Here is a 26,168-nt window from a genome sequence, read left to right on the forward strand (position 1 = left end):
CCATGACTGACGTGATGTGGGAAGCCTTCATTCAGGAGTGGATTGACAAAGAGCTTTAATAAATTATTATTCGTAGCAGTATTAATATACACTCAAAGGCAGCCAGCACTTCACACTCACCCTTTTTCTTCTGGAGTGAGTGGCAGATATTTCTACGGCAGATGCCAGTCTACTTCTCACTTTTGGCTTCTGAACCAAGAGGTGCTTCTCATTTTACTGACCTGAGCCTGGGAAGGGTGGGGGGGAATGGGTGGATGATGGCCTGACGCTAGCGAGTTTAGCCTGACCAGAATTGTAACTCACTTCTATGTTGTCATGAAGCCATTTATCTACCAAGCGAGTTATCTTGTACTTTATTTGCACATCAATATTGCCGTGTGAATATACATAATGTACACCACCTGGCAGCCAGCCTTCCGACACTTCACGTGGCCACAAAGTACACCTAGCCTGGCACAAGCGTCGTGGTGATGTCACCGCCACTTAGTGGTAAATGGCGGTTGTTGTGTATATATCTATATATATAAAATCGCAAATCTGTCTGTCTGTCTGTGTGTGTGTCTGTGTGTCACCGGACCATACGCAGTTTCATTGGTCGAAATGTGAGGGATTTGCGAGACACGATTGGTCCGTTTGGTTTTCCACGGCGGTTGCCCCTGGCAACGGCTAGCAACGCATTCGCTGTGGGGTGGACGCCATTTTTAATTCCCGTTAAAAATATGCGCACGCATTAACACGTGACTCTGAGGTAAATTCATCAAAGTTTCACGTCCTCTTCACTCCCCCCCCACCCCAATGTGTGCAATTACTATTATAGGGTCGGTAGATAATAAAATTATAGCGATTAGACAGTATTATTGTAGCGCGGGGGGGGGGGGGTAACGGCCCCAGTACCCAGCCTCAGCCGGGTGGGCAATCTAGGCGAGGCCGGAGGCTCTGCACGGTACTAGGCCTTGACACCCCACCACACTATAGGCCGTACATATTACTGCACAGCGGCCGAGGAGATCGTGGCTGGGGGGGGGGGGTAGCAGCCCATCTGTGTATATATGTAAGGTTATTAAGAAATATATTTTTCACCCGGGCAACGCCGGGTACTTCTGCTAGTGTGTATATATATATACACACATATATACCAATACACATATATACACATTGAAATCTCATAATCTGCAAGCATATGATTTGCCTTATTGTAGTAAGAGCCATGGGTGAAGTTTTCTATATCATCAAAAGCACCTCTCACCTGAACAAACATACTCGCCCTTGAAGATACACATTTACTAATTTAATGTTATAATAAAAAAAACAGTTCTGGGAAGCAGAAATCAGTGAAGCAAAAAACATTATTGCACTGTACTCTGTGCCCAGGTATATGCTGCCTGTCTTTGCCCAACCCAGAATGACCGGCGTGGTGAAGTATGGTCAAATAGCCTCCATGATCCACACGATACGGGGAGGCCCTCATCCAGCAGTGGATTGACAAACGGGCTGCACATGTACATGATAAAAAAAACCAGTGTGCCACTCATTAAGCAGTATACCACCAGTGCATCGCAGATGTTGATTTGCATATGAAACATGTTTAACAACAATTAAGCGTTCCATTTTTCCAAGCAGTCATTTATCATGTTGGTAGTAACGTAATTGGCCACGTAATAATTGGTGCTGCAATGCTGCAACTCTAATGATGGTAGATATTTGAAATAACAGTTTGAATGGCTGGAGCACATTATTAAAACATTGTCAAACGAGGCGTTTTCAAATATTGCCCCTGTTTTAACATTTTTATTAATTTATTTACTCTGGTATCATCATGTTGGACACAGCGTTGGCTGCTATGATACCATTGCTGTGATTAGTAATCAATATTTTGTCATGGCCTGCGTCACTAATTACATTTTTGTTATCTGCAATTGAAAACGTTTTTTTTCAATCAAGCCAGTCGCTTGTGCCAATTCCGACACTTAAAGATTATTCAGCGTTTCAGATCAAGTGGTGGCACCGGTGGAGGCTAGTGTTGAGCTGCTCATGATGACAATAACTCATAGTAATGTGAGGTTGAAATGTTTTTGTAATGGTGTGATAGTGATGATGATGATTATCATTAACACCGGTAAGTGTGGTCGAAGCAATGACTGATATAAAATTACATTCAAATGAGTTTGGTATAAGTTACATATTTTTAAAAGCTTTGAGAGTAAATATCAGCAATCTAATATCAGATAGATCAATGCTACCCCAGTACTTTTGTTCTACCCATATAATATAGTAAAGTGTATGAATTAATGTCAGTCACACCTATGGAAAACAATGTGTAGTTATTTGTACTATGCATTGAATTATCCTCAGTATCATTGTATTGCTCTTCCATCGTAATGTTGGTAATGCGACTATAGTGTGGTGTTGGATTTACTGATGGTGTTGGTGGTTCAATTGTTAGTCATAGTGATAATAGTTCTATTGAAGGAGATGGTGACGTTAAAAGTGACTTCTATGAAGTCCAGGAGCTCATTGTTACAATATTTTCTACAGAATTTGCAGCGGACGACTATCGTTAAAGGATAGCGTGTCATTGTTATCTTTCATTTTTGCATTTGTTTTTATGCCAAAAGTCTGCTGTCCCTGCGTTTAAATAATATGAGGCTTTGGATGAGTTGAGCACCCGTGCAGGGTGGAGGAAGGGAGGTTACTCAGACAGGTGGCACATGTATATTGGTAACCATTAGGCATGCAAGTGCATCAATTCATTAAATAATATTAATTATTTCGCTTATAATACATGCATCAAATGACGTGGGTAGTATCATGAAACTCGTACGATAACATATTCATAACACGTGTGTGTTTTTATTCATAAATGTGAATGGTTTTCTGATATAGTTGAAACAAGTGGCCTAATTATAATTATATAACAATGGATGATACATTCATGGCCACCCTTTCTTATTTTCACATATCGTATGTGATCGGTTCACCACAATGGAAAATGAAGAATCAAATCCTGAGTTGAGTTGTGACCCCACATCATTTGAGTGCAACGAATCACAAGGGCAGGGAAGGTGAGACAAATCCGTACACGCTTTTCTGCCGAGGGATAAGACCTTAAGGCAGGTACCGTAAGAGCAAACCTTGTAGGATGAGTTGCGACATGGCAACAGGAGCGGAATCTATCAGTCGGAAGCAATGGCAAAGTGTGGCACCTTCAGTGTCATTGACCGCGAGGACCTTGTTGATCCCTACAATCTCTGGCTGGGATGAAACGATACGGAAGGGCAAGGCTTTCATTTCCAGGGCAAGATGGGCTGGCCTCAGCTCCTCGACAGTAGACCAGCAGTCTCGCAGAGGGTGGAGTAAGTCGTCCCCCACAGCGCAGGCTAGCTTGTTGGTTGTGTGTACCTATGTATGCATATTGGACTTCTTTTGCACCGTACATTGATAACTGTGCTAATCGGACGTGCGGGGGGAAGGACAAAAAACGAATCACAAAAAATCAGTTCTAAAGAAATGGGCTTTCAATCTAGATTTAAAAGTGCATAGCTCCAGTGGCTTCCTAATATCGTAACGAAGAGCGTTCCAGACGGCTGCAGAAGCGCTCGATGCGTTGACCGTCTTTTTTCGATGGTTATCCATAAGCCATTTAAACTGATCGCTGTTTGTTGGCAGATGCTGAAGGAGCTCATGGAGTTGTGGCAGTACGATGCCATCCTGGTGCACGCCGACAGCGGAGCCGTGAGCTTCTTCACGCACCACCGCTTCAGCGATGATGTCATCCTCAACAGCAAGTTCAAGTGAGCGGAACTGTAAAGAAAGTCACCATCCAAAAGAAACGGTGCCCGTTGTGTTTCCTAGGCTGTCCGACACTCGTTTGAAGCATTTGTTCGTTAAAGAAAAAGATATTTAAAGTTACGGTTATGTGTGCTATTGTGGCACTTTGGTGAGATGACAATGATGTCGCTGGACTGAAGTTATGATCCGGTTGTGTCATTGTAGCAGTATAGAAATATCACCGTGATGTCCTATACACGTAAATACATCAACGAAATTGCCTTATTACAGCGTGATCGTCATTTACTCGACTGTAGCTTAGAATTTCATTTTTATTAATGAAGCTTCAAACGCATATTGGACAGCCGTTTTTGGGTTATAGCTTCCTTTTAAAACCCCAAATAAAAAGGTCAGTGTCTCTGACGAGCTTTGGGAGTTGCTCATCTCTGTTGTTGGCCCTTAGCCATTGGGGGAAATTCCACATTCCTGTCGTTGGGGCCAGTTTGTATAAAGGCCGACCATGGTTGACTCTCAAAAAAACACGGTGTTTTTTAAATTGGCTCTGGAAAGATGATGTACTGAGTCAGCCTCTAATTGTGATTCAAGGACTCTGCAACACTCGGACCGATATGGAATATATATATCTGGACATGCATTAACGAATTAGTTATACTATTAAAAGAGCCATATTTAGATGCATGACCCATGTAGGGCATTCACTGCCCTTGGTGCTGGTGTTGTGGGCATTTATTCCCAGATATTTTTTCTGAGTCACATCTACAATCTATTTCCACCATGTATGTAATGCCAGGGCATCTGGTTGCCACTTTGATCATCATTTTGGAATCACCCTCCAATCTACTTGCGTGCCGAGCCAATAAATGAGAGCCAATTAGCCTCGTTATGTGCGCTGGGCCCTGCAGGACCATCAGTGCAAATGCCCTTATCTGCGAGACAAGTGCCAGCAAAGGTTGGGCATAGAGGGGGAGAGCGTTTTGGAAAGGCGACTGAAAGAATTGCTCACCACACCGTATGGCCTTTTGGCGAAATAATGCCAAATACTTGCACACATTAGCGGAGAGTCTTAATTACGGGAAAAATGCAATTAGTGCTTGGATTGTGCAGAGTGCAGCTTCCCAGGAGGGACTGCAGGTGAGATGGGGAAACCGTGCACTGGCCACGCTTCTATGACTCAACGTTCATTCTCATTATGCCACTTTTGTGCGATCGTAATTCTATAAACAAGGTAACTGCCCCAGGATTCCTTCTTAAACATCAGTGGTAGTGCAGTGTTGGAGTAATGGGAGGAGAAGCAAGAAGAGAATAGGACACTTTCTCGAAGACAAAAGGTTTTGAAAAGTTCTAAAAAGGTTTTAGAGACATTAAATAATCCTCAAAGTCAGGTGATTCAATTATTATGTTTGCCGCGTGTGCCATGTTCGGCAATTACCTAAAACTGCCCCTGCACAAGTGTCGAATTTGCTGGCATAACACACAACTCTGCAACTCGGCAACCAATGGTTCGTACTTGTTCATTGGCATCACTAGAGAACGTTAATGGGCCATTGAAGATTCTCCAATTATCGCTGATTATTTTTCACTTTGCTGGCAGCATGCCCTTTACTTAAGTGGTCCAGGAAGCATGAAATGAAATGACTTGGAACTGAAACAGCCCAACCCCGCTTTGGTTTTTCAAAGCTCATTAGTGTACTGTTGAAACACGGCCGTTGTGTTGTGTTGCAGGGAGTATTCTGACGACTGGGTCAACACCACGATGATGAGCTACTTCCCAGAGTACTGCGCAGGTAGTGCACGCTACACACTCGGTAGGGGACAGTCCGTGGTCCCAGTGACATAGAGGGCAGTGTCTTAACTACAAACAAACCAACAATGATGCAAAGAAAAACCCCGCATTTACCTTACCATATTTAGTTTCACTTAATATAAGTTTGGCAAGAAAACATTTTAGCGGGCTAATTATCTGCCAGAGTCCTTGAGCTGGGATAGTAAAGATCCCTGGTTGCTGTTTAAACTTGAGTTCTCAAGTGTACCGACTTGATTGTATAAACTTTGTTATCAATGACTGCACATTTTTAGTTTTCATACTAAATAAGATTTTCACTTCATTTGCCACATTTTCAACTCTCAGGATTACAGTGCAGCAGTTATTATTGCCGCGTAATGAACACTTGTTTCAGTGGCGCATGTGTGGGAATTTGCAGGGTCCCCAAGCATGGATAGGGGGCAATCAAAGTGTTCTTATGGGTTGTTCTGTGATGCTCTTCTCTCTGCCATTGTCTTCATCACGCACAGTTACATTTCAGCTGGCTTCATCATAACATAACTTGCGGGATAATAATATAACATTGATGTGCAGAGTGGTAGGTGTTTTGCGAGCACTGAGCATTTTGATGTTGGGTTCGAGTGCATGTTTCTCTACAGTACTCATTAGGGCTCAAACGAGAGCAGAACATTAATAGACAGCCCTCCTGTCAGATTTAATGTTTTTGATCTCACCATGTGCCTGGAATATGAATTTCATCTTTGGCAGATATCCGCTTATTGGGATTAAACGGATCCTGAACTGTATTTTATATAGATTGTGATTATTTTTGTTTTTCATGGACTCATTTTGAAAGCTGAGTAGTTGTTCTCAGCAAAGGCCGTCTCACTCAATGATGCTAAAAAATTTCCAGACGTCTTCTTGGTTCTTTCGGTAAAGTCACGTAGAAGAGAAATAATAAAATAATAAAAATTTAACATAATACATTTTTATTATATAAAATTATTATATAAAATGTTATTATGTTTTATTTTTATTATTATAATACATTTTTATTATATAAAATAATAATATAAAATGTAATGTTTTATTTTTATTATTTTATTATTTCCCTTCTACGTGACTTTACCGAAAGAACCAAGAAGATGAATCCCTGCAGTCACGAAAGCTTTAAATCGAAATTTTTCCTGACGGTTATTATGTGTAAATGCTTGTTGTTCTTAGCTTATTTTGAATCTCAATCAATAACTATTGCATGGATTTATCTTGAGTATGTCTGTAAAAAAAATCATGTTTGCTTGAGCAACCTAAACAAACGTAAATGATCCCAGGGTTCCCTCTGTAAAAGTGACGTTTCTCTCGGTGAGTTTTCGTGCGACTCAAATAAAGGGCTTGATTGATTGATGGTATCACCTGTCCATAGGAGGCTGATAAATACACACAATGGAAACCTGACACCTATGCATGCAAGTTTATTTTAAATATATATATATAACCTTGGCTGTTTTCATAGAACCAGAGTGCAGATAGGCTGACACCAGTAAATGTGGAGCAGGTACCATTGCCTCTGTAACCTGTATGTGACTCCCATAGAGCCTCATTTTGATGGTGCCCATGTGTTTTGAGGACACATTGTGAATTTATGAAACCACCTATTATTGTCAGGCCCCTGTGTGAAAACATGTCTTCGAGACCTTAGCACCCACAATGCACTTCGTGGCCAATTATCCAGAAACACTGCACTGCAAATTAGTCTATGCGCTGTGGAAAAATAATGAATGGATGAATGAATAGCCTAATAAAACTCTGGGGAGTTCCTTTAGATGCGTTTAAAAAACCTAAATATACAAAGTGCTCTCCTGAATACATGTTTGTGTTCCTGGCCCAGGCTAATTGCCAAGAGTGTGTTGCACTAATCAGTGTATGTGTGCCTATTGCTGGATTTTTTTCTTTGAAATACCTTGAGGGAAACAGCAAACCCCAGTGGTGTCCACAGCTCACAATAGCATCTATGATGAAAACCAACACTGTATAAAGCACCATGGCACTCATTTCATCTCTGCTCTGAGCAACCTTTTGACCGAGCAAGCAGAATTGTGCAGTGCAGTAAACGCCCACTAATCCCGGGTTATTGGAATGTGACCGACCCTCTTTTATAAAGCTGGAAAATCTGAATTAAAGACGGTTACACTTTAGTGGGATGGAGCAATGGTGCAGTGGTCCATACACTGCGCTGTGAACACAGCCACCTGACTTTGATTCCCAGCCACAACCAATGTCAGTGGCAAGGGATTTCTAAACCAGTGCCTGCACGTCTCCCATGCCCCCTCAACCTCCTCCGTCACCAACCCGCAGTGACCAGCATGGTGAAATATGGTCAAATGTCACCCATAACTGATGCACGGTGTGGGTTGAAGGGGCTGTGAATTATTATGATTGTATTTGACTACAATGTAGCAATTCATCATCATCATGAGCCATGGGCAGATAGCCCGTAGCTGTCCATTGCACGTTTCATCATTTGTTTCCACTTCCCTCTGTCTTGTGCCAATATGCTCCAGTAGTGCCACATATCTTATGTCGTTGTCAAGCCATTCTTTGTTAGGTCTTCCTCTTTCTCTCCAGTTTTTCCCTTTTACTGAACAACACACTTTTAATGTTCCTGTTGTTGTCCATCCTACATATGTGACCAAATAGTTCCAGTTTCCTTCCCATCACTGCCTGCGTCAGGTCTTCTTCTGTAGACTCGCACATAACATACTTTATGATCCAGGAGGCAAGCTCATCATCTATCACTCAGGGACTCTGCCACCTCCATGTACCTACACTGGGGGAAAAGAACACCACTGTACTGGGTGATTTTTATAACGTGATTTTCATTTCAATAATGACTTGTCACCTTTACTCTTTTAAGTCGTTACCGCTTTAGATACAATTTACGCACTGCCTTATAATAGTTAACTGCGTAGCGCATACATGTTGAGCCAGTTTAACTTTAGTATTTAATATAAAATTGATGAAACGTTATATTGATTTTTCTTTTTGCACCTCAATGTTTTCTTAAAATGCTCAGTAATCTGTTTGCTGGGGCTGTGCTTTCAGGTCGGAATGCCATCACAAAAGAGGAAATAAGCATAGACGTGAAGAAGATGGATTTGGATATAAAGTTCTGGTGAGTGATGTGAATGACTTAGCTTAACTTGAAGAGTTTTTCTATTACTTTTTTTTGTTGAGCTGTCAACCATTTATATGTGCGTGATGAATATGTTTCTACATGTGTTGTGTTGCTTTGTGACCGGGATCGGCCTTAAAAACGAGACGTTTTACCTTGGTGTGCCTTCACTCGGTTGACATAAAGATTTCATTATGGTTATCATCGGCACGAGTGTCCTCTACGTTAATTTGCTTTGGTGGCTATGTTAAAAATGCGTCTGGGTGTGAAGGGAGACGCACCATCTCATGCTGACCTTACACAACAGTACTCTCCGCAACAGTCTGCTGGAGAGATTGTCATGTGTCTGTGTGTGTACTTCCGTAATCCACATGAAGTTGCATGCCATCTGTCTATTGACAGATGCTCTCCATCTTTTGTGACTCTTTTGATAGCTGTCAAGCATGCATTTCTAAGTGTGTTTCAACTCGGTGCAGTTGAGAGCACACACAAGTTAGGGACATCATATTGAGTGCTAAGTAAAGTAAGTAAGTTTGGGCAGGGTATGTCACTCGAAGAAATGATGGCCAACGGTTGAGGTTAATGTCAAGAAGTGGCAGCCCACGAAGGGAATATGACCAAAAGGACATCTGCCATGGAATTAGAGTGAACACGTTCCTTCGGAGTGGGCAGGTAGGAACTTGGTTGGACAGCGCATTCGTGCGATCCGTGTCACATGGCGCAAGCTGCGGGGGGCGGCGCGTCACGTGGTGCTGAGCCCGCCCGAAGCGCTCTATGCACGACAGACAGACAAATAATCCCTGGTGGGCAGTGTGGAACTGTTGTTCCTACCTGTATTAAATGTTTCACATGCAAGTGTTTCACAGATTCTTGTATCGCGAGACCATAAATGATGTTTGCAGCTTGGGAAGGTGTTCATCCAGCAATGGATTGATTGTGGCTGCCGATGTTACACGTATCTACTTTGTTGGTTCCATCGTTTCTCAGTCCGCTTGTCCTGGTGAGGGTCGTGGCGGCAGCGTGTTGAGTAGTGGCGGTCCAGATCTCCCTTTCCCTGGTGACAGACTCTAGCTCTACATTACTATACACTACTACACTATTATACACTACTACACTATACACTACTACACTATACACTATTATACACTACTACACTATACACTACTACATTATACACTACTACACTATACACTACTACACTATACACTACTATACGCTACTACACTATACACTACATTACTATACACTGCTACACTATTATACACTACTACACTACTATACACTACTACACTATACACTACTATACTACTATGCACTACTATACACTACTACACTACTACACACTACATTACTATACACTACTACACTATTATACACTACTACACTATACACTACTACACACTACATTACTATACACTACTACACTATACACTACATTACTATACACTATTACACTATACACTACTACACTATACACTACTATACACTACTACACTATACACTACTACACTATACACTACTACACTATACACCACATTACTATACACTACTATATACTATTGTACTACACTATACACTACACTACTATATACTGCACTGTACACTGCACGACTATACACGACACTACTATACACTGCACGACTTTACACTACACTACTATACACTCCACTACTACACAGTACACTACACACTACACTATCATACACTACACTATACACTACTATACACTGCACTATTATACACTCCACTACCATACACTACACTATTATACACTATACACTACACTAATATACACTACACTACTATACACTCCACTACTATACACTATACACTCCACTACTGTACACTACACTACTATACACTACACTATACATTACTATACACAGACTCCACAAGACATTGTGGGGAACACGGTCAAATGCTTTCTCCAAGTCTGCAAAGCGGAGGTAGACTGGAGAAGCATACTCCCATCACCCCTCAAATGTCTGTGAGAGGGAAGAGAGCTGGTCCATTATTCCACGACCCTTGCCGGAATCCACATTGTTTCTTCTGAATCTGAGGCTCAACCACCGGAGTATGTAAATGTATTCTATGAATGTGTTCGAATGCAAGATTATTTACTTGAGTTTTTCGTGTGTGCGTGTGTATAGGCATGTGTGTTTGTACATGTGTTCACCCTTGTGTGCACATGTTGTGTTTGGAACGAAGTGCATGCATTCAAGCACATATTTGCATTGCGTTTGTAAGCATTTAACAGGTGATTGACTGTATGTGCCAGCATGTGGGTGGCATAATGCATCTGTGTCGGCCATGTAAGTGTGTGTCTGTATGTGTGTGCATGCCCCCCGCGCCTTTCTAGGAGGGACCGCTCCTTGGCAGCCTACCAAGCACAGGCTGTGTGCATAACTCGAATGAAGAAAGAGATACTGTCTCTCAGAGATCAGGTAGCGTAATCGTTGTGAAAAGGGCATTTGCCCTCCCATAATATTCAATCGGCAGCTGAAATGTACCATCGTTCTTGCGTTTTTTGTGGATATGAAACATCCAAAGAGTGTATTTACTATGCTGAATATATGTGATGTTATCTTTGGTTGTGTGAACGCAAGATTAGTTTTGTTGTTATTTATTATTAATGATATAATCAGGAGGGTCCTGTCAAGTTTTTTTTAGCAAGAGGAGGCGATGGTTGCTATCCAATTGTGGGTTATTTTTCAAAATTGGACCGGCGCACAATGGCCTGCTCTTACACAAATGCATCGCCGGGAACTTTACCGTCCATTGCAAAGCAGATGACGCTTGTATTTTTTTGTTTTGTTAATAAACCCGCAATATTAAAATCAAGGCGGCCACTGGATTTGAACCGTGGACCTCTGCAACAAGAGGCAAAAGCGCCTGAGCTAGGCCACGTCACTGTTGGTGTATCGAATTGTGTGTATGTTTGGTTTTGGCTTGTGTGTGTGTGTGTATATTTGTTTCTTAATGTCACCTTGAAAGTTTCACCCAAAAAAAAATATTGAACCTATAAACAACCTCCATGCTGTGAGGAGGCCTTCAGCCAGCAGTGGACTTATAAGGAGCTCTAAAGAAACGTTATACATGATATACACAACATTAATGAAAATAACCGAATAGCATTTGTGTATTACATTGAATATTTAGTAAATTGTTTTGTTTCTTATTACCTGGAATGCCTGATCTCATCAGGTCTCGGAAAACAAACAAGGTTAAGCCTGTATGTATGTATATTGAACTTCTTTCACACCGTACGTAGCTAACCATGCTAATCAGAGGTCAACACAAATCCTGGATATTCTAATTAAGATTCTGAGCTGTTATAGCAAGTGTGGAAGTTATGTTGTGGGCAGTAGAGGTGTGTTGTTGGACTGTACTTCTGTGTTCCCATATCCATACTCCTAGCCTTGACCAATGCACACTGAGAAGAATGGAGAAATCTGGCCAAATAACTCTGCATGGCTTGGGGAGAGCCTCATCCAACAGGGGATTGACAAGAGGGCTGTACTTGGACACGTGCTCCAATTTATCTTGCAGCATTTCGTATGTCTCCTTCATTATTGCCAGGAATTCAGTTAAAGACATATCCAGGTGAAAGGACAATTCCAACTTTCTTTGGACAATCTCAAAGGTCTTAAACAAACGTCTAAAGAGACATTGTGAATATGTAATGAAAATAAATAATACAATTAGCATTACATTTTAAAATAAAACTTGGCGAAGCTGGATTGAATATAATTATCTTAAATTAAACATTAAACTAAATCTGACAGCAGTGCACATCAAAAATATCCCTGAGGGTCAGACTGTCCAACCATCCAAACCAATCCGCTTGCTGCGCACTGAAAAACTGTGTTATGAGCATTCCCAAACGTCCATCGACTAGGTGCTGTGGAAAAATGTACTGTGTCTGACAGGCATCTTTTCTTAGTTTCTCGTTCCTAATTTAATTAAAACCTTTGAGGTTTACATTCTGTTAAATGTCTCCCTGAATTATATTGGTTAAATTGGTCACACCTAACCTGATTCAATTACAGGGCTGGATTTAGAATGCGTGACAAAGGCAGTGCTGACCAAATGAGATCTCAAAGACAGATAGGAGTAATAAAGCGAACGGAATGAACACAATGCACTCGCACAGCAGAATGAAGGTAATAAAATACAAAAGCAACAGCCGTAGCGGCTACTTTTTTCCAGTTGGAGCAGCGGATGGGAGTGTTAAGCGCAGGACATTTAAGGTTTTCAAGGCCCCAGCATGAACAGCAGGGGGAGACAATCACCGGTTCCTTTGAAAAGGCCTTCTGATCTTCACCTTGAAACCAAAATTAGCATTTTAAGATGCAGTGATGAAACGATGTCGCGTGCTGACAAAATCATTCAAGCAATACTCATTATTTACAAGATATCAGGATCTTACGGTTTAAAGAAAATTACTTTAACTTGTGCTTTAGTCAGATATCAGATGTCTTGTGTGGCCAGACAAGGTATTGATCAATACAGCATTGGGATTTTAGCCAGCACTCTGGCCTTATTGCCATCTATTTTATGATTTTTTTTTATCCTAGAACATCACAATATTCACATAAGTGGAAAGCATCACAGTTTTTGATGTTTCACCACAAACATAGAACAGTGTCCCCTCTACCTTGTTGCTGGAACATTGGGCAGGCAGGGGCAGAACAGTGAGAAACACAGGAATCACGATTACAGAGGGGAGAGTGCCTCCTGCTGAAAACCTCACGCCACGACTCATCATGGCCTCATGTTGGGTCATCCTTACATCTGATAAGCATTTTGTTGATCTGGGTGGAAAAAATTCATGTCGTGAAAAAGTACGTGACTGTTTTTATCGTGCTCAAATGCGTTATCCACGATAATATTTTTTTAGATTGGTAAGTTAGCACATAACTTAGTGGTAGTGTTTTTTTTATATTGTTTATGTTGATCAGTTTGCCATGGTATTTTGTACTCCTCTAAGAGAGGGACTTGTCATTATTTTCTGTGACGACAATACGTTTAATACTATTTTCTTCTTCCGAGTATATTTTTGTATTGAGTTTGTACAGCATACAGGCGATGGTGACTGATGTTCAAGAAATTTGGCACAAATACAGCCAAATCTATTCTCATAAGTATACAATTATTATTAGTTTGCTTTCACTAAATAATGGCTCAGAGGTTGATTGATTTTTATTATCGGCCAGAGTCGCACCTAAATCTTTAAATAGTTTTCAGTCCCTTGCTAAACACTTACAAATATATAATCCTAATCGTCAGAGCACCAAGTGATTAATCTTCTGTGGATTGTGGTGCGAATTAAAGCAATTGAAAGCAGATGAAATATTCAGCCGATTACAAGTATAAGATATTGTTACACGTGAATCACTGACTTGCAGACCGATGTTTTTTTTGCCAACCTATTGAAATGCATCGGTTTTCTCGACAGCCGCAACGCGTTGAACCGTAGCTGTCGCAAGTGCTTCTCGCTGCGTGTGCAAAAATTTGACGCTGCAGGCATCAGCATTACATTAACCAAAATATCTAGTGCGTGATTTATTTTAAGTTACTTGCAGTTTGTGGTTCCACTAAGGAAGTGTGGTCGAAACAGTCGTGGTTTGACTCAAAAGCTGCAGAGTTTAAATGCATCTAATCAATGTTGGCAAGCATAAGAGCCCGAAAACAGTAACTAAATTAAGTTGACGCAGCATCAGCATCTTATTGGTTGTGTTATCTTATTCTTTTTTTACAACTTGGGGACACTTAACCTGCCGTTTAAACCATGCACTCCTGGTGTTTTATACTCCAGGTATTTAATTCTGTAAGCGGTCTGTCCCTTAGTTGTGTATGCATTCTCGTGTCCTGAGCTCAATTCCCGACCGCAGATAACATCAGTGGTGGTATTTACACCAATTTTGGGCACCTCCTTCACCACTGTTGTCTTTCCCCCGCACCTCCGATTAGCACTGTTGGATACGTATGGTGCAAAAGAAGTAAAAATTACGTACAAGCATACATTCTCATCGTAGATAACGCGCATAGGAATACGACTGTAAACCAATGGGCTGAGGACCATCAACAGCGATGAGCATTTGTTCGAACATGAAGATACTTGGACTTAATTTTGGCCATTGTGCTCATTATTTTTGTCATTCTCATGAAATCTTAAGGTATTTGCTTTGTGCCGCTGTCTCTGCCTTGATCTCTAACCTACCCTGACCTCTAACTGTCTTTTTCTCCACGTGTCTGGGGGCAGCTGCTGACTCAGAAAAAGCACATAGAAACCCTGGAAACTCAGCTTCAGCTAAGCCACGAGGAGAAGTCACAACTCCGTGAGTTGAAAATAAAGTTTTGCAGAAACAGTATCGAGTTCATAATAGAGGGTTTTGGGTTCGGTCGCGTAAATATAAATGTGTCGTTCAACCTGCCATCCACCCGACACAGCCAATTCGTAAGGTTTGTCACGTAAGCAAAACATTCCAATTCGTTCCTAGTTCACCACACCGGTGTGTTGGAGAGTAAAGCCCACAACGTTTACAATTCGAGCACGATCTTTCACGAGTAATTACAACTAGCGTCATCAGGCGAGCGGCCAGAGTATAGTGTAATTAGACAACTCTGAATGTCCACAGTGGTAGCGTACCGTGTGAAGCTGCACAGGATGGCAACAGAACAATGGCCTTGGCAACAGTCACAGTAGTGTCACCATGTTAAAATGACCACGTGTGCATTCCGCTTGACACAAGCTTTACAAGCACTGCCCGCGTTAAGACTAGAGCAGCTCCTGTGCACCACGGGCTTCGTGTGGGTGAATTGTTTTACCCCAATTCAACCTGCGTGCCCTCATCTGCCAGCAACTACGCGAATGCGGTGACAGGGTTCACAGCGCCCTAGTCACTTATAGTGATTTTTTCTTCTTGTGATTTTGGGCCTTGATTCCTGTCCAGAGATCAAATCAGTGACACTTGATGTCTGAACCTGTCCTCCTGCGTGTCCAATCACTGGAGAGACAAAAGCTACTGGACATGGCACCCTGACACATCACCTCCCACGTATGCTGCTGTGGTGACCTAACAGAGGCTCTCGAATGACCAATTGTCTCTCTGGTCGTACAGATAAGTAGAGAATCTTTCTTTCGTTTTTATCTTTGTGCATGCACGCTAGGGATGGAGTCCGCGAGTTGCAGATTGCTTGCGGTTGAAAAGATGCATTTGGGAATCGGACAACTCTCTCGGGAGTGGATGGATGACGGAGAAGATAATGCGCGTGTTGTGTTGTCCACGCAGCACACGGGTAGGTGGAACTTTCACCCCGGTGGAAACACGTACACCATCACTGTCACCTTTCTTTCAGCCGTGATCTGCCCCCTGCTCGATGAAGACCTCCTGTTGTTGGTACCGTTGCATCGAGGATTGTCCAGCATCGATGTGTTGTGCGCCTACACTTACCAGCTTTCGTCACTCACTCATGAATTTAACACGTAGACTTTCGCGACCAATATCCATATTTAAGACCGACTGTCTCGTGTTATTTTTTTACCGTTGCGAAAAACTACCTTTGAAATAGTTCAGTAATAACGACATTTATCCAGGAAAACATCACCGTGGATGTAATTAATATATCCAGAAAGTTTGTTCAGGAGGGTTTGCATTGGGATGTTTGGCAATTTTCTGGTGACTTGTCCAATAGAGTAGCATTCCTTCACTCACAAATCATCGCTGAAACATCCCAGAATTATTCCTTCAAAATTTGCCACATTTTCTCTTTTTTTATTTTTTCTGTCAATGCGAAGCTCGTGAAAATAGGTTGTTATTTTCTTTTTTTACCCAATTATTTTTGAAACTGTGCACTCCAGTCTCCAGGTCTTGGTGACTTTATGATTAGTGTCTTTAAGAAGCACACTTTGGAAAATGTAGTGGCTGCTTTCTGGTGGTGATAGATAGGAGGGCAAGGTGGAGCAGAGTGGTACTGTATCGATCGGATCGTTCACCCTATTTTTTTATCTGTGTTGTTTGTGTTACAAGGTTAATTTATTTGATTAACATTGGTCAAATTAAAGGTCGCACTCATTACACACAAAGTGCTTGCCACAAATGGCCCACGATACCTTGCTGATCTGGTCAAAGAGCATAAACCAAAATGCAAACTCCGCTTATTCTCGCAGCAGCTTTTAGCTAACCATCGAGCAAAGATGGTCACCACATCGCACGCTTTAAGATGCGCTTCTACGGCTGTCTGGAATGCTCTTCCTTACGATATTAGGAAGACACTGGAGCTATACACTTTCAACTCTCGATTGAAAACAAATTTCTTAAGAACTGATTTTTGTGTTTAGTTTATTTTCCTTCCCCTGCACCTCAGATCAGCTCGGTTGGCTACGTACGGTACGAAACTGGAGCAACATTCCAAATTTACTCTTTCAAATAAATAATGCCACTTTCTTTCCATCTGGGTACCATTCATTCAAAGAAGTCTCAATGCTTTTAATCCATCATGTGTCAAATTGCATACTCAGCTGTGCAATACATCATAAAAAATGAAAGGGTAATTGATGTCAAAGAAAATGCAGTGTATATTGAGGCATGTACGATTGCCCTGTTGACAAAAGGCATGCCGTGTAATCCTTTATCATTACTCTTGTTGTTCTGTGGATTCCTCGTCCGAACTCGTGATGCACTCGCCCTGGGCGCCAATATCCCCTGGGTGCGCAGACGACCCGGAGCTACTGGGGGCAGAACACGAGACCCCCCCGTCGCCGTCAGAAGCCGGAGTGCTGGCTGCCCTCATGGGGGCCCTGGGCACTTGGGATGCGATGAAAAAAGGCGAAGCAACCTGCACGGGCATGACAGCGGGCGCAGGCGAGGCGGCGGGCGTGCAGGAAGTCGGGGTGGAAACGAGGGATCCAGCGGTGGGTCACAGCGGCTGCGGCTCGGGCGAGGACGCCTCCTGCGATGAGTTTAAGTGGAGCGCTTTGTAGGTGGCACAGTTGTCAGAAAACAACTCCATGCATTCCCGTGGCTTGAACAAAACTTGAGGAAATGTCTGAGTGTCTTCTCTGTTTTATTTATTGACTTGGAGCATACAAAAAACGCCCACAGAGATACCTATAATTGAGTGCCATTTTGTGGCTAAAAGTTACACTTCCAGGGAAATGATTTGCACTATTAACTATAGGCAGTTTCCCCATCAGCGAAACCAGAAACCCTAGCTCTTTCTGATGACTGGATGGCTCTTAAGTGACAGCGAGCAGCATTAATATGTGGTACTATGTTTAGTAGCTATTGCACGGTGCTGTAAACCCACCAATCCGAGTGATTTCTAACCATGGCTAATATCAGTGTGGAAATTGCCATCTGAACCAGTCCCCTTCACCGACCTGCAGCGACCGGCATAGTGCAACACAGTCAAACAACCCCTGTGACATATTCAGTGTATAGGCCTTCATCTTGCAGTGGATCAACAAAGGGCAGTAAATTATTACTTTGGTCCAATTGTATTGAGTGCGCGGTGTCCATTATTAGTTCACATGGGCCTTATAAACCTTTATAGTGCTCACAGCTGGTGTTCCCATCAGCGTGCCAGACTACAGGATCGGACCCACAAGGTCAGCTTGTCTACTCATTCACTACATTTGCATGTAAATTGGATAATGCACTTGAGACATCAATACTGTGGTAAGACACAGTGAACCGGATAAAAGTGGTTATTGAAATAGGTAGTTTGGACATCATTTGAATGATCAGCAACTGACTGGCCATATAGCACCACGCTGGTGCTGTTCAAATTCCAGTTCTTGAACGTCTACTCCGATTCAACATTGACTTTGCCCAACCTACAGATGTATTGCAACGTGTAATGTTTTATTTATATGTGAATTGAGTAGATTGGTGTAGATGGAAATGTCCACCAGAATGGATCCTATGGGGAGTGGACTTTTAGAAACACCATATGACAACAGCCTTAACTTTTTTTTTTAAAGTCACTTTATTTTGTAATGTTGAAAAATGTGAAAAGTGTGATAGCTGTCTGCTGTTCTTTAGTTAGTCTTGTCTTTGTAAGTTAATATTATACCAAACAAAATACTTGCCTGCAAATTGTTTTGGTTGGTTTTAAATGCATAATTAAAACAAGGTCTTGAAAGGCAAAAGGTTAAAATGTACTTCATACATTATTATAATAAAAAATAGTTCCAAAATGTGATACTAAATGACTTGTCATTTTAAATAATACATTCTCGCTTGGCAAGGTGCTGGCTAGGGCAATGAGTCATTGGTCTTGGCTCTGCACCAATGGCATTAACTACATCAGCTTTCTCACTGTTTTATTGTCAAAGTGCACCCCCGTATTTTAATTCAGAGATACAGCACAGCATTTAGCTTACTAATGCTTGGCATTTCTCATTACGGTATTAGCATTTTAAACATTTATGGCTGGTGGAAGATTTATTTATTTATTAATAAAATGCAGTGGCGTCATTGTAAACACTGCTGCAGTTTACACTAATTCACTTAACTCAGGTTTGGATCTAACGAACCAGCGAATAAAGTATAAACAACTGTACATCAACATCTTAAGCATGCCACTTATTCCTGCAGATATCAAGAGCTTCCTTCCAGCTTAGCATATTAGTGTACAGCTCCAAGAAGCATTAATTAAAGACAGTTTTACCATTCAGCAATTGTGGATAACTCTCCAAGTAAGGTCCACCCACTATGGAAGGCAATGTCATGATATATTCTTGCCGTAATTACTGAATACCATAGTTTAATAATCTCATGGTGCAATATCAGGAGACTATGGGGGTCTTTTTTTTCTCATCCAGCAAATACTGGATTCATCAGACACATCATCCCACTCAGCCACCCCGAAGGCACGAGGACGCGCACATAACTTAACCAAGAGCAGTTTTAATTGTCGACTTTGGAAGGGGCTCTACGGTATGACAAGATGAGGTGGCGGCGCGCGGTTTGGAGTGACCGCGTGGGGAGACGCGGCCCCGGCTCGTGACGGAGTGCCTCTCTGTAGAGTGGCTGTCGTAGAGCAGTTGTCCCTGGATGGCCCAGCCCGACCTCGGTGGTACGCGTTCCACACCCGCACGGTGCGGTCCCAGCCAGCAGACACGTACTGCCCACACAGACCACAGAGAGCAGCACACACCACATTACACTGAGCACACACGTGGGTGTGCGTGTTAGTGTGGCTTTGTCTTTGTGTGAGGATGTGATCGTGTAGTAGTTGGCAGAGGTGGGACAAAGTCATTGTTATGCAAGTCCAAGTCGAGTCGCAAGTCATCAAATTCATGACTCGAGTCTGACTCGAGTCCAAGTCACATGACTCGAGTCCACATCTCATAGGTGGGACAAAGTCATTGTTATGCAAGTCCAAGTCGAGTCGCAAGTCATCAAATTCATGACTCGAGTCTGACTCGAGTCCAAGTCACATGACTCGAGTCCACACCTCTGGTAGTTGGCATACTGCAATAACCACATCGGTGGCGAATATCTAAACTGGCCCTGAGCCCTCCTCATGGTTGACAGCCTTAAATGAGTACCTGGTGTGATGTGTAAACATCAGCACTAGGGAGACAAAGGTGGCCGGACGTGGTGCTGGCCACCACACCCCTCGTGTGCCATGTCGGCCTTCATAGATGCTCGCTAACAGCACTTGCCCCAACAGCCTGGAGAGACAAGCCAGGGCTCTTTGTGTGAGGGTAGCTTGGAGAGCATCCTTAGGGCGTACTCATTTAGTCCAGCACCTTGCAAACATGGTTGGTGAATTGCATGGAGATGAACAGCATGTGTATGAGATGCCCAACCTGCAAGGCTGGAATGTGCCCAGTTGATCGTAGTAAAGAAAATGAACATCTAAAGTGTTTGCAATTTTTTTACATTATCCCCTCATATGCGTGGGGGTTTTTTTGAGAACCCTCCAGACTGCTCTTATCTATTAGACATTCGATAGTGTTTCTTATTGCTGGCCCTTTGGATGTTTGGGCCTTGGGCCTATGATCATAAACTGTCATAAGCAAAACTACTCCTTCATGCAAAAGACAGATTCATAAATGGTCCAAAAATCCCAATTTCCCTTCAAAACCTTTTAAAAAGCCATTCGACTTGATAAGGTTTTCTTGGGTAATTATTTATGTTCCATTTGTGAGATACATTCACATGTGCAACTCTTGCAGTAAGTAGTCAAAAATGTCTCCTAGACGATGCCATCACAGAGCTCACGATGAAGTATTTTCGATTGCTCTATACCCAGATTAAGTTTTGTGCAAATAAAAAAAAACCTAATTCACAGAGCCAGAACTTGCCATATTAAGTAACAGATCAAATTGAATACGATTTTTTCGATGCCGTAAGTCGGCAGCAACAAAGAGCACTCGTGAATTTGGCAAAAGAGACGATGGGAGGGCATTTCAAAGTCGAGTGGTATTGGGGGAAAAATGTATGAAGAAAACATCACATCCCACGTTTTGGTGTTTGAACAGAGTCTTCCTCGGAGAAGGAGACCTTGGTGTTGTTCGGGGTGTCAAGGGTGCGAGGTTCATGGGAACGATGATTGGTAGCAGCAATAAAATAATAAGGAAGTGACTGACCAATCAATGGTCAGAGTGAATGAATGAGTGTAGCGGCTTCAATCTGGAAAATTGTGTTAAATTTGATTCCATCCAGCAAAGTCGCGCAGTTGATGTCTGGGCTGATGCCATCAACTTGCTGCACATAGAAAACTCACTTTCACCAGGAATCTCGTAGATATGATTAGAATCTTAACAGATGCAGAGATGACGGCAGGAGTGGCGATGGATGGATGAAGTAACGGATAGGAATGCAGCGATTGTGTAGATACAGAGCCGAGAGTCGTGGAGACTCTGGCGGGCAAAGCACCACCTGTCCTCGCTCGGGGATGTGGATGATGGACCTGACACAGTCGCTGTGCCCTGTGTTGACCTGCACCTGCGTGAAGGTCTCTGCATCGAACACGCTGCACATGACAGGGGGACAAGACGCCATTCGCAAGTGTTAAACACGCAGCGGAGAATTGGGAGTCACGGTTTAGGTGACTGGCCCCATCTTTACGCGAGGGGAAATCAACTGGCTTGATGGAATCCCGATTTCGATTGAGCCGCTTCTGTAAAACTAGCGGTTTGTCGAAATGATGCATTTCTCACAATGAAGAAAATTGTCACCAACATGAAGAAATCAGAACAGTTGCACTAAAATGTATTTTCTGTATGGTTTCATGTCAAACGAACTGCTGTGTAATTTCGCTCACATTTATATCCGTGTCATGTATGTCGTAGCTTATGTTACATCCGATGTCAAAACAATGCATGTATTAAAACGTGCGTTATATGTTATGCTGCGGACAGCAGTGGTTGGTGCAGCAAAAATCATCTGTTGTACTATACTTCTATACCCCCCGTGCCTGCGTTCCCTGCCTTCACAAATTCGCACCGACCAGCGTGGTAAAGTGCGGTCATGTAACCCTGTCGGCCCACGTGGCGTGGAGGTCTTCATCGAGCTATCCGGACACGACCCCGTTCCGAGATGCTCCGAGCCCGGGCGCATTGCGGGTGGATTGGTTCAGAGGCTTCAGCCGGGCAGAATTGTCGTGAAGTGTGCCTCGTCTAACCGGCAGCTCGTCACCACCCACCGGAGTGTGTTCTGCACCCCAACCACAATGCAGCCACTGAGCTCGTCGATGCATAGGGCGCCGACGGATCCCGGCATCACCAGCACCCGCTCACAGCTCGAGCCGTCCCCGCTCTGAACACACAAACACACAAGCACACACACACACAGGCACACACACAAGCACACACACAAGCACACACACAAGCACACACACACACAAGCACACACAAGCACACAAAGAAAATAAAGAAAAAAAAGATCCCCCGTATAGCCTTAACAGACTGGAGGAGCAAGTGCTGTCAGCAAGCACCTATAAAGGCCGGCACGGCACACGAGGGGGTGGGTGGCCAAGACCACGCCCGGCCACCTTTGTCTCCGTAGTGGCGATTTTTACACACCGCACCAGGTATTTATTTGAGGCTGAGTCGACCTAGGGGAGGACCAGGACCGGTTCCGATAATCGTCACTGGTGTTGGCCGTGAGCGGGAATCGAACTCGGGTCGCCAGTAACATAGCGCAGCGCGCTAACCGCCACACTACCGCTCCCCACAAGCACACACACACACAAGCACACACACACAAGCACACACAAACACAAGCACACAAAGAAACAACACCCGTGGTCACATCACAAACCTTAAAACGGTTGAAGAGAATCCTAATTTTAACTTATAAAGTGCCCTTAAACAATAGTTCGTAGGGCGCTATGCATGAAAAGGCGGAAATAGTTGAATATCAACCGAGGAAGATGTTTGAAAATAATTAGAGAGAAAGCCATTTTAAACGGATATGCTTTAGTCGAGATTTGAAGATGTATCGTGTCTTGGAAGTCATGACCTCAAAGGGTATGGAGTTCCAGATTTTAGGTAGCAAAATTGCAAAGGCACGACCACCCCAAGTGTGAAGCCTCGACTGTGGGACTGAGCAATGCAAAATCTGAGGAACTTAATGATCTTGATGGAATATATGGCTGAAGGAGATCATGAATGTAGGGAGGAGCGAGTCCATTTCAGAAGTGTCCTTTTATGCTGAAATATTGCTTATGAGTAATGATAATGATGCTGATAATCAGCAATTATGCACTGGATGATGATGATCATCCTTTCGGTGGTGGTGATGAACATGACAGTGATGACAATGATAGTGACAATAATTGCAGTCTCGTTAATTATGCCGACAGTGATGATGATGAAGGTGATGGCAATAATTACCATATTGCCAATGATCATGATGGTAGCGATAATGATTGTAATAGTGACAAGAAAGACGGTGATGATTACAATGATGGTGACGATGGTGACATGATCACGACGATAATGATTAATCAACCGCGAGCTCGGCGAGTGCGTTGATCATTTGCGAATTCGAAACGTCTCCCCCGTCGCAGTTGCCACCGTACCCAGACGCGCACGGTGCCGTCCTGGGAGGCCGTGACCCAGCGCTCGGTGACCCCGTGCCAGCGAACGCAGGTCGCCTCGGCCTCGTGTCCCGTGAGCGTCGCGACGAGCTCCATCTCCGGCCCACACGGTCTGAATGCGCGCACTCGCACCGCCCCATCGCTCGACGCGTAAGCAAACTCGCGCCTGGTGACAAAGACAGCGACGACGACGATGATGGCGATGATGGCGATGATGGCGATGAAAACGAAACGCTTACAAGCGAACGGCGTTACTCGTTGTTCGTGATGAAAGGCTTTTGGGTTAGAGCACTCGCACCTGTTTAGGTCTTCTCTAAAGACTCGCCTGTCTCGCCGGGCCTACACTTCCCATGAATGACCCCGTGGACTCTGGACTTTGTAGTGTTTATATTTCAGAAATTCGTGCATGGGCGCACTGAGATCCCGGGATGAATTGCGCCTTATAAATGTAAATGATTATTATTGTTAAATATAAATGTCGTTAACCCACCACCATCCGACACATTCCTATTAGGAAGGTGTTGTCATCTGAACAAAACGTACCAGTTAGCAAGTACTTCAGCCATGTGTCCTGGATGCATGCAAAATGCTGCTAACCCATTGGGGGCACGAAGCCGAATATTTGACTGCCCACCAGAGGCATAGCTAGCTAGGGGGGGACAGGGGGTGAGGGGGGTACATATGTCCCCGGGCGCCAAGGTAAAGGGGCGCCAAAATTAGGCTCAAAACGTGACATTATAACTTATAGCGGCGGGCGCGGCAGCCTGAAACTACTGCACAAATCTACACCTCAACCTAAAAGTTTATATATCCCGCCACACACAGCCTACATGTCATGTAATTACATTTTGGTATGTGATTACACGGTGGGGGGGGGGGGCGCCAATTTTATAGTTCGTCCCCGGGCACAAAATATCTTACGCCTTTGCTGCCCACCTCTCCACTCTGGTCCCCACCCACCTCCTAAAATAATAATTGTACTATTTCCACCAACCAAAAATATCCAAACACAATCCATACTAATAACACTTGTTCAAATGTCCACGAGAAATAAGAACAACGCTATATATGCACAATCTTGATTTAGACCGGAGGAATCCGATGAAGTGCTTTTTTCACAAATGTCCAGTAATAAAGATACATTACTTAAATGTTGCCTTTATTTAGAGTGCTGTGTCTTAATGCGGAGCCATCAATCATATCACCGTTTGACAGCTGTCTTCCAATCTCATGATAGAGGATTAACATTGCAAATCCAGATAAACGATCCCTCTTGAATATTATAATAACAACAATACACATCCCTGTGTACCGCGTGCGCGTGAAGTTGCTCCAGAGCTCGAAGCGATTGCTTCATCCGCCGATGTCGAATGCCGCCCACTATATGCGCGTGCAGAGCGCTCAATATCACGGTGACATGTCGGCCAAAATAAATGTGGCGCGTTACCCTCGGCAAAATTGGACTTTAGCCAAATATTGAAAAACGATGATGAGATTCACGAAACACCACTTTCCTCCCACGTAATATATGCATTCTTCTCGGCATTGATCAAACATGGTGATGTAGGACCCTTCTGAAAAAAGTCTTCAAATGCAGGACATATCGTGGATGAATACAAATGTATTACGATTAGTAACACGAGTTATAACTGTGTATCGTATCCACGTGTGTGTTAACATCCACGTTTTAATTAAATGTGCATGAGAAGATTTTTTGAAAGTCGTCGGCCAGTTTCATGGAAATGAATCTCATCAGGATATCTGATGGCTGCTTAACATGAGAGCTGATTGTGTACTATCTTGTTGCTGCAAATTTAATTATAAAACACGCATTGTGTCTGGCTCGTTTGCAGCATGGTCACATGGATATAACATGCATACAGTAATTAGCTTGAAGCCATCACCGACCGAGCACCAATTATATAAGACAATTATACGTGCTAACTGCAACCTCTGTTATTTATTTACAAGCAAACTAAATAGGCCTGCATGTTTACATCAAGGTCCACTGACCAAATCGGCGTAACCCCTTTAATAAATGAGTTGTCTACACAGTACCAACATATCTCTTGACTGTGAGTCATGGCACACGGGAAGGCGCTGTGGTCATTAGAGAGGGTTTCACAACTGTGGCCAACAAGAATGATAATATAGGTGCCTGTTTAATCACCTAAATAAATTAACATTTAACTCGCCAGTCAGGCCTGTCAGGATAACAGCACGATATCATCCCACATAAAATCTGCCCAGCAGGTGTTCCTGGGTTATTTTGGTGCATAATAGGTGGTCTTGAGTTGAATTTAACAGCACCTTGCCCTTGAATGCTCTCAAAATCAAAGTGGTTTCCCACGCGCCAAACAAAAAGACAAAGCTCCCCCGTGT

At 43.1% G+C, this 26,168-nt stretch overlaps 2 protein-coding genes across 2 annotated transcripts in view; one reads left to right on the plus strand and one right to left on the minus strand.

Moving 5' to 3' along the window:
• LOC144942009 (uncharacterized) overlaps positions 1–19,100 on the plus strand; it is a 59,958-nt gene extending 40,858 nt beyond the window's left edge. Inside the window, exons 6-12 of the mRNA XM_078868612.1 lie at positions 3,667–3,791; positions 5,512–5,573; positions 8,654–8,723; positions 11,083–11,167; positions 14,989–15,064; positions 15,897–16,025; positions 17,444–19,100. Of these exons, the coding sequence (XP_078724738.1) occupies positions 3,667–3,791; positions 5,512–5,573; positions 8,654–8,723; positions 11,083–11,167; positions 14,989–15,064; positions 15,897–16,025; positions 17,444–17,709 (813 nt within the window). The 3' untranslated portion in view covers positions 17,710–19,100. The remainder of the gene's footprint in view (positions 1–3,666; positions 3,792–5,511; positions 5,574–8,653; positions 8,724–11,082; positions 11,168–14,988; positions 15,065–15,896; positions 16,026–17,443) is intronic.
• Positions 19,101–19,113: 13 nt separating this feature from the next.
• Positions 19,114–26,168, minus strand: part of LOC144942137 (uncharacterized) — a 34,592-nt gene continuing 27,537 nt past the window's right edge. Inside the window, exons 14-18 of the mRNA XM_078868897.1 lie at positions 25,099–25,166; positions 23,769–24,020; positions 22,389–22,501; positions 21,623–21,716; positions 19,114–19,856 (exon numbers count right to left, since the gene is read on the minus strand). Coding sequence (XP_078725023.1) covers positions 19,665–19,856; positions 21,623–21,716; positions 22,389–22,501; positions 23,769–24,020; positions 25,099–25,166 — 719 coding nt within the window. The 3' untranslated portion in view covers positions 19,114–19,664. The remainder of the gene's footprint in view (positions 19,857–21,622; positions 21,717–22,388; positions 22,502–23,768; positions 24,021–25,098; positions 25,167–26,168) is intronic.

Source organism: Lampetra fluviatilis, chromosome 26 (assembly GCF_964198595.1).
Source record: "Lampetra fluviatilis chromosome 26, kcLamFluv1.1, whole genome shotgun sequence".
NCBI classification, from domain to species: Eukaryota; Metazoa; Chordata; class Hyperoartia; order Petromyzontiformes; family Petromyzontidae; genus Lampetra; species Lampetra fluviatilis.